Raw genomic sequence first — 12,217 nt, forward strand, 5'->3', positions numbered from 1 at the left:
TTTTATTTTAATGCTTTCATTCTCTGGTATTTTCCCCCCTGGTGTTCATCTCATTCTTTGGATTGGTCTCATCCATTTTCTCTGTTAGGATAAACACTCACTTTGCCCATGCTGCTCTTTCTGCTTTGATGTGGCTAGAGTATTCCTCTTTTAACTACTCTGTATTTATTTTTTTAAATAGATTTGCAAATGTAGCGTTTCCTTTTATATTGAATTATTCAAAATAGTTGATTTTTGCTTTATGGACATAGGGGAGAAGGCTGTGGGGGGGATAAATGTGTATTTAGTTGCTTGAACTGAGTCAGTATGGATGAGATAGTGTTCAATTATATTCATTTTTATTTATATAGCGCCAAATCACAGCAACAGTTTCCTCAAGGTGCTTTATATTGTAAGGTAGACCCTACAATAATACATACAGAGGAAAACCCGACAATCATTTGACCCCCTATGAGCAAGCACTTTGGCGACAGTGGGAAGGAAAAACTCCCTTTTAACAGGAAGAAACCTCCGGCAGAACCAGGCTCAGGGAGGGGCGGCCATCTGCCACGACCAGTTGGGGTCGTGGAGCCAGAGATGTATGATTCAGTGGAAAGAGGTCTATTAACAAATAGTGAGTGAGAAAGTTGACTGAAAAAGAAATACTCAATGCATCATGGGAATCCCCCAGCAGCGTACACCTATTGTAGCATAACTAAGGAAGGATTCAGGGTCACCAGATCCAAACTATATACTTTAGCAAAAAGCAAAGTTTTAAGCCTAATCTTAAAAGTAGAGATAGTGTCTGTCTCCTGAATCCAAACTGGAAACTGGTTCCACAGAAGAGATGCCTGAAAACTGAAGGCTCTCCCTCCCACTCTACTTTTAAATACTAGAGGAACAACAAGTAAGCCTGCAGTGTGAGAGCAAAGTGCTCTGTTGTTTTGTTGTTTAAGACTCTTCGAGTGAATTAACTTCCAAATCTGAAGTTTGATTTTGTAGATTAGATTAGAAATGTGTTCTATACAATGTACAGCTTCTTGTAGACAATGTAAATAATCTATCCCACTGTGCACGCTACAACACTAAGGTAAAATTATTAGAATTTTGTTTAAATGCTGTTAATGATTTCAGTTCATTCAATTCCCCTGTCAAGCTTGGATTCATGTGTAGTGCTAGAGCACATCTTGTACACCTGCTGCATTTGGACTGTTTTGTAGGAATATCGATTTAAACACTTGGAGGTGGACATTTGAAGTTTACTTATGTACCTTGAAGTTTGCCGAGCGCAAATATCAAAGGTTTTTTTTTCCTAAAATGACCAAAACTTCAAAACGAAGATTACTGTCACAGTAATAAAAACCAGTTCTCTGGCTATGACCACTAAAAAATCAGCAGAACTGCCAAGTCAAAACTGGATTGAAATGTAGTAACAACGACCGTAGCAGTGTATGGTTAAATATAGCGTGCTAATTTAAATCAAGTATAGTTTTTAGGTCTTTATAGGCTCAGTAGAAACAGTTTCTGATTGTACCAAGGGAAGTAAAGCCTAAAATTACCACTTTTTATACATGTTTTTATAAGATGTTATATCACAGCTAACAGCAACAACCAATAATAGTGTAATATGGACATGTAGTAGTTGAAGTAAAGAGTCTTGGAAGGTTGGTTATAAAACATCCGAAAGCACTGCTCTAATTCGCACAAGAAAGTTACAGATCATGTTCCAAAACAAGTAATTCGCCATTGTTAGCTTTTCTATTGTATCGTTTGAAAGACTTCTGATTATGTATTTTCATCTTGGGATTAGCTAATTTTACTTCCTGTAGTTTTGGGGGGAACGCAGACAGTAATGAAGTCACTGATGATGGATCAATATGGTAAAGAAACCAAGTGCAAGAAAAAGTTTTTTTTTTTCTTTTAACATCTTCAAAAGACCTTTGAAGAACTGAGACTCAGAAAGCGAAATGTGTAAGTTAGAAATTTTAGCAGCTTGTCAGAATCTTGAGTCTCTGGCATTAATCAACAGTTCTCTTTGTCATATGCTTGGGGACAGTAAGATAGTATTTTATTGCTCTTTGAAATCATATTAGTATTGACCCATCTGTTTTTGGAGGGGGTCTTTGAATGCCACCCAAAGGACCCCTTTCTAAAGCCCCAAATCTCACCTTACAAGCAAACGTCTAACCAATTATTTCTACACTTTCTCTCTCTGGTCCTCTACTAACTCCACTGTCCTCTCCCAAACCCAAAGGTGCTGCAGCCTTGTCGGGAGCAGTCACCCACACGGTTTCTACTGCAGTCATCGTGTTTGAGCTGACTGGCCAGATCTCCCACATCCTGCCGGTAATGATAGCAGTGATCTTAGCCAATGCCGTGGCCCAGTCCCTGCAGCCCTCCCTCTACGACTCCATCATCAGGATCAAGAAGCTTCCCTACCTCCCAGAGCTGGGCTGGGGTCATCACGAGTATGTATATTCTAGAGAAACACCAGCACACAACAAGACAAATTACAAATAAGTTTTAATTTTGTAAATACCATTATGCAGAATGTTAACTACTAAACCAAAAGCTAATAAGAATTCAAAAAATAATGGTAAAGGTTTATAGTATGTGCAAAAGGTTAAAGGTCATATAATATCTATGCATCAAATTGTTAAGAAATCTAATTTAACAGTATGCTTCAAAGAAAGGAATAAATTAGGGTTTTGGGAAATGCATTTATTGATTTTGTTAATGATTTTGAAAAGCTCAGTAGCATAGCTTGTAAATGAAAAACCACTATGACCACCAGTGTGTCAGCTTTAGCATAGTGTGAGATTAAACAAGTACAACATGAAAATTACTCAGCATTAGAAGTGTTACTAGGCTAATTTTGGTACCTAGGACAGCTTGAGGCCAGCTATAATTTTATTAGCCCACAGACAAAATGATTTTAAAATGTTAGCATGATAAAGTTGTCAGTGGGCCCAATAAAACTTTATGTCATCTCAAAAAAGAATGCACACATTAATTGGTGGGAGCTGAATTAGAAGATTTATTACTTTGTTATATTTATCTGGTAAATATAAAGGCACCCCTATTATGCTGTTAGCGTAACTTATTATTATGTGAAGTTAAGCATTGCAAATCATAACATGGGAATTTATAAACTTCAGAGGTTGTATGAGAGGGATTTTGCTACCTTGGGGCAGAGTCAGACTCACTGTACCGACATTAGTCCACAGACAGCATGCTAACATTTAGCTTTCAAGTTTTTGGCATGATCACGTTGGCATGATAGCAGTTAAAATACTTTTTGCAGATATTAGAGTGTTAGTCTGAATCCACCGCATTGTTGGAGAAATGATATATATAGTCCCTTTTTAGGTAACTTTCATAAAAGCAGCATTAGCAGCATTATGTACAGCATATTATTATATAGTGGCATTATTCTTGCTGGACATTTGACTACTCTTCTTGGTAGAATTAGCAGAGTTCATGCCGGAAGCTTAATGTCACCCTCTTTTATCGATTCGAAAAACCAGTTTTAATGTGTTTGGGAAAATTGTGTTGTTGGAACACCCAGTAGTGTCAATTTTTCAGCTAAAAACCGCTCCAGAGAAAACAGCAAAACAGCTCCAGAGAGTTATGCTACCACTACCACCATGCTTTATAGTTCCTACACGGTTAGTGTTCATTTTTTTATTGCTCTAAACATACCTTTTCCTTACATTTCTGGTAACTATTTGTGCCAAGTAAAAAAAAAAAAAAAAAAAAAAAAAATCTCTAAAAGGCATCTGGCTTGTGCATGTGAACAGATGTAAAGGTGTCTATTTTGGAGCATTGCCTTCTTTCTTGGTCTGCACCCTCTTAGTCCATGGTGATATTAAACTTGATTCACGGTTGACAGTGATGCAGATGTTCCAGCAGTTTGTAGTTCATGGCAGGTTTACGCCTAGGTGGTTCCTGGGTTATTCCTGAACAATTTCCTCTCTGAGGGTGACAGCGTGAGTCTTCTTCCAGACCTAGGCAATGTAGTGACACATCTGAATAGCTTGCATTTACACAGTTGGTAAAACTGATGATCTCAGAACCTCAGATGTGGCTCCAAGAAACCTTTCTAAGGTGAGAAAGAGACTTCAACTTTTGCATTGTTCTGATTGGTCAGTCCAATGAGTGTTTTCAAAGAAATCCTTTTTAAGCTGGCAAAGGGAAACTGCTAGTTGTAGAGAAATTTCAACCACAACTGTAGATTCTTTAATGGCGCTGATAAGTTTATGGTGGCACTCAGTGACTGATGATCAACCATGGAAGTTATTTCGCAGGGCAGCCTTTATTAGATGTTGCAATAAAGTTAGGATTTGTGGATAAAGATAGCAGGATAATGACGCTGTAGCAAAGAGTGGCTTGTGTGGAGTCAAACTGGAGGCTCAGCAGGGAATTTTGTCCTATGTGGCATGCTGTTTAACTATGAATGAAGCGTTGAGACATTTCATTCTGCTGATTACATCAGCCTAACATACTATGGCTAAACTGTATGAAATATACTGACTGTATGAATACATTTGTGTTTAGTTGCTCACTAAATAACTGAATACACTTGCTTCAGCATTAGTCTGCAGTGTTTTTTAATGGCTTTGACTGTTGCCTTTAATTTGGGTGTTTAAACTCAATCATAGCACTACAGTAAAATCTGTTGCACAAAAATACAAGTGTGGCTGGAGGAACCTGGCTTGGTACATGGCTTTTAATGGACTTCACATTTAATAATAATGCATGCCAAAGACACAATGCTGAATAGGATTACCCACTGCCTGGTGTCATCAGAGCTCTGTGATTCCATATAAAAGCGCTGTTGGTGTAATTGTTTGGAACTGATGTTATAGATGCTGCCAAATCATTAGGTGAACATAATAGTTTAATTTTGATGCGGCATTCACAAATTGAAAGCAATGAGGAAAAGTTTTCTTTGGTCCTCTGCTTGTTCATTATTTTCTGAAGCTGTTCCCTGTAGAGTTACATTTATGTGTGTTGCTTGAGTCCTTCACTTCACAGCATAGGGCTGTGCGATATGACCAAAATCTCATATCCCAATATAAGAATTCTATCGTTATTCTATCGATATAAATCACAAAAATGTAACATTTTCTGTAAATTCTGTGAATCTCTGGCAGCTCGTCTTGCAGGAAGTGTTTCCAGCTGCGCGTCATGTAGCTGGAGTCGAGTGTTTTAACCGATGCATGAAACGATACATTTTTAGACATAAGTTGTAAAGGCCGCTGTTTTCTTTGTGAGTATTTATTATACATCGTGCTGCGGGGAAAAGCCTGTTCTAACGTTTGAGTCTAAGGTTTCTTTTTAGCACCTGGCGGCTCTTTTTTTTTTAATTCTCATCCGTAAATAATCTGCTCTTTCACGTGATTCGGTTTATTTTGAAAAGTCTCAACAGGATCTTGAGCTTTATTGTGAAAGGTTTACGTGGAACATAAACAAGCAGACACGCGATGCTGATACTGTCGTTGTTGCTAACCACAACGCATAAAAACAGCTGCTTGTCCGTCTGTAGTGTGGTTATATTAAATATAAGAGAAAGAGAGAACTTTAAGAAATTAATATAGCCAGTGCAGTGACCATCAAAATGATGAAAAAATATTGCCGTAAACAGTTTATTTTGTGACACCACGAAAGTAAAAAGATAGACGTTTTTATATCGTCATCCGATATATATCGTTATATCGAACAGCCCTATGCCAGCACCTCAGTTGACCCTCGCTGTCCATCTCTTCGTTATCTATTCCCCTCTCACTCTATCTGCTCTGTCCTCCTCTGTCTCTTCTTATTATCTGCTGTGACCTTGAGGCCTCTCAATCACACTCTCACTATCTTGTCTTGTCCGTGTATGCATGTGTATGTCGGGGAGAGTAAGAAACTGCAATGTGAGCTGTGTTTTCACCAAGTAGTTGTTGTCTAGTTTGTAGGTTCCTCTTATTTCTGATTATATAATGCTATTTGTAGCAGGGAAGACATGCCACATGAAAAAGCTTGAGGAGGCTGTTTAGCACTGCTGTTCGGTGTAGGTTGGAATATTATTCTCACTTATATTTGTAAAGTTTTGTAAACCAGCTAATCTTCTCTCACACAAACTGAATCTTCTCGTTGGAAACACTTTGGTCAAAAAATAAAACCTTTTTTTTTCAGTGGCCTGTCTAAAAGATTTTTCCAGTGTGGCACCTTTTTCATCTAACCTCATTACTGCCAGCTGTTGCAGTTCAAATGAGCTGCATAAAGCATAGGTAGCCTTTATCTCAATATATCCTAGTGGTCATTGTGATATTACAAGAAGCCTAAAAAGAATTTTCCCATGAATTCACATAACGCAACTTTCTACAATAATATTGTATGAATCCTGTAATGCCTAAATAAGATCCAAGCATTTCACTACATATCCAAGCATTTCACTACATATCGTACTGTGTATGACTGTGTACGTGACAAATAAAATTTGAATTTGATTTGTCTATGCATGTACCAATAGGCATAACGATAAGGGCCAAACTGTGATGGCTGGACAGCTGGGTCAGAGCATCTCCAAAACTGCAGCTCTTGTGGCATGTTTCCAGTCTGCAGTGGTCAGTATCTATAAAAAGTGGTCCAAGAAGGAACAGTGATGAACCAGTGACAGGGTCATGTGTGCCCAAGGCTTTTTGCCACAAAGCAAAATTGTTCAGTTTGAGGAGCATACCAATGAGTTTGAGGTGTTGACTTGGCTTCCAAATTCCCCAGATCTCAGTCCATAGGAGTATCTGTGGGATGTGCTGGACAAACAAGTCTGATCCACAGAGGCTTCACCTCACAACTTACGGCTTAGAGGATCTGTTGCTAACATGTTGGCACATAGCACAGCACACCTTCAGGGGTCTAGTGGAGCCTATGCCTCGACAGTACAGGCTCTTTTACCAGGATAAGGGGGACCAACACTATATAAGGCAGGTGGCTGTGTGTGTGGATCTTAATGATTATGTTTGCAAATGTTTAAAATCACACATGCATAGAGTGTGTGTGTGTGTGTGTGTGTGTGTGTGTGTGTGTGTGTGTGTGTGTGTGTGTGTGTGTGTGTGTGTGTGTGTGTGTGTGTGTGTGTGTGTGTGTGTGTGTGTGTGGATATGAGCCTGGACATATTGAAAATAAGTCATGACACAACCATCTGTCATTTTCTGTATATAACAACACGTTGCCAGTATTGTGAATCCATATGATAGGTATAATGTGTTTGTTTGTGTGTAAACACTGAGCACGTACACAAACTCTTGGAATCATCTATCTTCAATAACACATAGGCCTCCATGAACTTGACTCGTTATGCAGAAAGCTCTTACCTACCTCCTCCTTCATTTACTCTATTTTCTTTGGTGCCTCTCTCCTTACTCTCTCTCACACACCACTTTCCATCAGCAGGCCTGTGTGTGTGCGTGTGCGTGTGTCTGCAGCATACGCAAGTGGAGGTGGAGGCGGACCTGTAGGTGAGACACTGTAGGTAGGTAGTGTGGCCTGCTCCAAGCAGAACGTGTTTTTCACTCTAACTGGAAATTATCCATCTCACACCCACGCAACCATCCACCCACACACACACTCACAAATCCAGGAACACTTGTGTAATGCCTGCCGTGCAGTGCACGCGTATGATAGCATGTACATTTGCTCATACTCCCACACAGGCATGGACAGAATTCGATTTTTTTTTTCAATGCTTTGCTCCCGCACAACTCTTACAGATATGAGTGCAGATACAAGCAGACATGTTGAGATGGACACAAATACAAAGATCTTATATATGATCCGCTGCGGATATGAAACCTTTTCCTGTGCCTTCCGTTCTTCAACACTGGAGTGGTATTTGAAAGAAAGTGTGGCGACTGTTACATAACATCACTTTCCATGTGTTTGTCTTTTGTTTATTCTGTCACTTTGCTTTTCTTAGTCATTTCATAATGGCCAGTTCTGATTGATTGAATAGTCTATAGTCCGCTGTTATCTCTATTTTTCTGACAATAATTGGAGCTCCGGCAGATGATCATTACAGCCCTTTAGTTATTAGTTTTCACCGCTTGTCCTGAATGTCTGCACCCTCTTCACTCAAGCATGTAGAAACCTAACAGCCAAACCTTCCCCCCATTCTGCCCTGAGCAATGCGGATGATCTATGAAGCCTGGGTTTATAACCCTCTAAGCTTGTTTCTCTTGGCTCAAACATATAGGTTGATGCTCACTTCGATATAAGTCAGACTGATCAGTATCTTCCTGCCCAGTCTTTGCAGGGGAGGAAGGTCCAATTAAGAAGAAACCAATCACATTTCATCAACTGCCTTTGATATCTCAAGGGAAATTAGTCTTGGCAGTGGTTGTGGCCAGTTCAGAGGCATGCATTACATTATTCCCTCAGATCCACTATCAAATTAAAAGAGGCTGCTATTGCACCAGAAAGGATCTTTTTGCTCACCTTTTTTTAATTTTTTTTTATTTTCTGCTTTCCATTGCAGACTAATAGAGCACTGTAACGATTCAGTTCCTTCCAATGGTTTTTTTTCTCTTAATGATAACATTGGGTATGTAGAGAAGCAGGAAAATCTTTAGTGGTGCCCAAAATATGCTGAATTTCATTAACATTTCATGGTCTCTGATCATGGTTTGATTTACAAGATGTCTAAAAGTGGTGAGTTATTGATAACAAAGATAAAGACCTTCTATTACTTTCATTTAGATTACAAAACTGCATGTTTTTTTTCTAATTGTCCTCTTGTTATATAGCCATAGGGTTATGGTTTTGGCAAGCTTTGTAAAAGGGTGGGAATAAATCTAACAGGCACATGCCTGCTGAGGGTACATAAAATCAAAAAGTTATGTTTCAATTATTAATTTCTTTCTAGGAGTCTACTTTCCTCACTATAAGGATTTTTCTTTGGGACCATTTTTTTCTGAAACTAAATTCCAAAGTGCTTCCGATGAAAAATGAAAGCTGGTGCCACTAATGTCATTTTTCAGTGCTGTGAGGCACACAAACAAGATTTAGTTCACCTCCATTGTGTACAGTGGAAGTAAATACCTCAAAACCTAGACAAATAAATCCAACGCTGTCTGAATTTAGATACTGAGTCAATCATTTCCTGGAATTACAGTAATATTGGACAGTTTTTCAGCCTCGAGATTTCTGTCCAGTGGCATTAAAAAAAATACTGGTTCTAGAAGAACTCCCTTCCTGTTTTCATGTTCTTGTCTAATATGGTTGAGATACTGCTCTTTACAGTGTAGGTTAAGTGACCCTCGAATACTGTTTGTAAAGTGGAATTAGGCTTTGATACAACACCTCAAGAGAGTCAATAGAAAATCTTTCTGCAGAACTGTGTTGTTGCCATTCATTTCCCTAAGAGGGATGTTGGACTAACTTCATGCATTTTGTGTATTAAAGAGGAGCTGGCAGACAATGGTCATCAATTTACCTTTGTATTTAAAGCGAGGTCAATGTATTGACTTGTCACCACAGAAGGAGCCTGCATCCTGGCACAGCTGCGGAGGCTTGGCAGCGAAAACCACTGAGTGACTGCGGTCATGTTTGCAGGTTTTGGCAGGCTCAGGCTTTCTCAGGGAGAGAAATGCGAGTGCTTCTGACTGGTGTACTGGGGCGTACGATTATGCTGAGGCAAGAGCTGCTCGCGAAATGTCACCCACTTTCCAATACTGTATGCAGAGCACCAGCATCCGGATGACGTGTCGACAGAGTAAGGTGTTATTGGATTGACCGGTCAGCTGAAAGAAGGATGTGCTGTCAAAGCCGTACAGTATGTGGGGGGAAGTGTTTATAGATCCATGCACTAATCAAGCTTCAGTTGACAGTTCATCAGAGGAAAAAGTGCATGACAGTCACACAAAATTTTTACAAGTCAGCGACAAAAGGGCTATTCAGAGGAATGTTTAAAAAAATTAAAAATGAATTCTCGCATCCATCTGTCTTATTCTCACTTTTTTTTCTCATCTTTATGACCACTTGATAAATGGCTCTCCTCTTTTCTCATTTCAGGAAGTACAATATTCGTGTTGAGGACATTATGGTACGCGACGTGCGGTACATCACACTCAACTGCTGCTACAGAGACCTGCATAACGTGCTGCTGACGGGCCAGCTCAAAACGCTCGCACTCGTGGAATCAGCTGGTACACACAAACACACGTGCACCATCGTAGAGATCAGTATAAAGTCTGAGTAACACATTTAGAAGTTTAGTTTCACGTTATTCCACTTGTTGATACACAAACAGGTTTCATTGCAATACATACACTTATTTCCAATGTCCAGATATTTTTTCTATAAGAAACCACATGACTATATTTATCTGTGTCTACAGCACAAATAGAGACAAATTTTAAAAATGTGTGCATGTCTAATAATTAACTTCAAAGGTTTGTCTAAAAACTGAAATTTCGAACCACCAGGGGTCAATATGGAGCCTATTGAAAATCACCAATGTGTAAAATTGGTTACTATTAGCCCCGTTGTGCCATTTGAATGTTATTTCATACATTTTCTACAAAGTCGGCATCATTAATGCTTTGAATCAGTAAAACCTTGTTATTGCGTTGCATTTTATGATGAAATCTGCCCACGTTTACCACTGCTGAACACAACTTTTAATTAAATTAATTGTTGATTGATTGCAAAGTTACCCCCTAGATGTTCTTAGCCACTTTCTCTGATATGAAGAAAGTCAGAGCTCCAGCACTCCAGATTTCTGAGAACACTTTTGGCATAACTGCATCCCTCTCTTGACTTCAGAGCCACTGCATGGCTGCATAGCTCTGCTGATGTGTGGTTCAAAAATAACAACCCTGAAGTCAGTAACCAGTAGTCAGTAAAAACCTCTTGAGATTGTTTGCCTTCCACCATCTACTTTCCTTTCTTGTGAGTATGTTAGCTTGCGGGTGCATTCGAGGTGTGTCTGGCTATTTTATTTTAAGTGTGTGCACTTTGCACACAAATTAGTAGGTGGCCTGGATTCAAATTTCCAATGGGCCAAAATCGAGTTTGAAACGCGTAACTTAATGTGTCAGAATGCACTGGTTTATATATTTATGACACAGCTCTGTGCTGTAGTCTTTGTTATAACAAAACAGAATAAACTTTATTTGTCACTTCTGAGTTTCTGCTCAATTTCGAATGAAATCGAAGGCTGAGCTCAACACAAACTGAACACACAGCTCCCACTCCCACTGACATCTGTGCTTGTTAGCATACAGTGTGCACAGTCTGTAAACTGGTTTCGTTTGGCAAATCAAATTAGTCTTTCAAAAGATGGTTGTAAACATACACGGCAGACCCAGTGGCATTTTGATACTTTTTATTAATGCTTTGACGGTTGCTGTCCACAATACTCACAGAGCTGCAGCTCTCCCGCTGCCCGCTCAACATTATCACAACAACAACGCCAACCACAGGACCCAGTACAATATTTAATTCGGCGGGGTGTGATTGCGGATGCCGTGCAGGTGCGTCCACCTCCTCTGCACGGCACCGCAGGCCACGCCCCGCCACAATGGTCAAATTGGGCAAATCACTGGCCTTAAATGGGCATTGAAACTGCACTAATATTTCCCAGTGGCCCAGATTACTGTGTATAATTGAAATGTTGCCACTCATACTGTAGTATGAGTGACTACAAGCCCACAGAGAAATGTTGTATAACCCAACACTCTGTTTTAATTGGTTGTATTAATCTCAATTATCTTTAGCTCATTATACTTGTTGTCTTGTACATAACTCCATTCTCATTCTTGTTTCCAGCTGCAGCAGGTTGCTGCTGTCAGCAAAATAGCTCTGACATGCCCACTGCATAGCACAAAGCTGCATAATTCTCTGTTTGACACATCCTATATAAAAGATGAATGTTCTGGCTCTGAAAAGGTTCTTTTCACCTACATTGTTGTCAGTGATCAGGGACTACCATCAAAGCAAACAGGGTCTGAGTCATTCAGTGAGAAGTGCCATGCATGGGTCCCCTGATATTTAAAAAGAATATAAAGATTTGTTGTTATTCATGACTAAAGACCCTACTTTAAGAGTACTAAGCATTCATTTAAATCAAATAAGAAAACAAATAACAAAATTTCAATCCATCCATTTTCTGCCTAAGCAGAGAAAAGCCCAACTGTATCCCAGACCACCTCCTCTAGATCACTGAGGTGTTCAAGGCGAGACATAATCACCATTT

General features: G+C 39.4%; 1 protein-coding gene across 3 annotated transcripts in view; it reads left to right on the forward strand.

Annotated features, from left to right (window-relative positions):
* LOC101483601 (chloride channel protein 2) overlaps positions 1 to 12,217 on the forward strand; it is a 179,825-nt gene that overhangs the window by 134,924 nt on the left and 32,684 nt on the right. For all 3 annotated transcript variants that reach the window (XM_024804945.2, XM_024804946.2, XM_076892159.1), the window contains exons 15-16: positions 2,234 to 2,447; positions 10,033 to 10,166. In XM_024804945.2, the coding sequence (XP_024660713.1) occupies positions 2,234 to 2,447; positions 10,033 to 10,166 (348 nt within the window). The remainder of the gene's footprint in view (positions 1 to 2,233; positions 2,448 to 10,032; positions 10,167 to 12,217) is intronic.

The sequence above is a fragment of the Maylandia zebra genome, linkage group LG14, assembly GCF_041146795.1.
Source record: "Maylandia zebra isolate NMK-2024a linkage group LG14, Mzebra_GT3a, whole genome shotgun sequence".
Taxonomy (NCBI): Eukaryota; Metazoa; Chordata; class Actinopteri; order Cichliformes; family Cichlidae; genus Maylandia; species Maylandia zebra.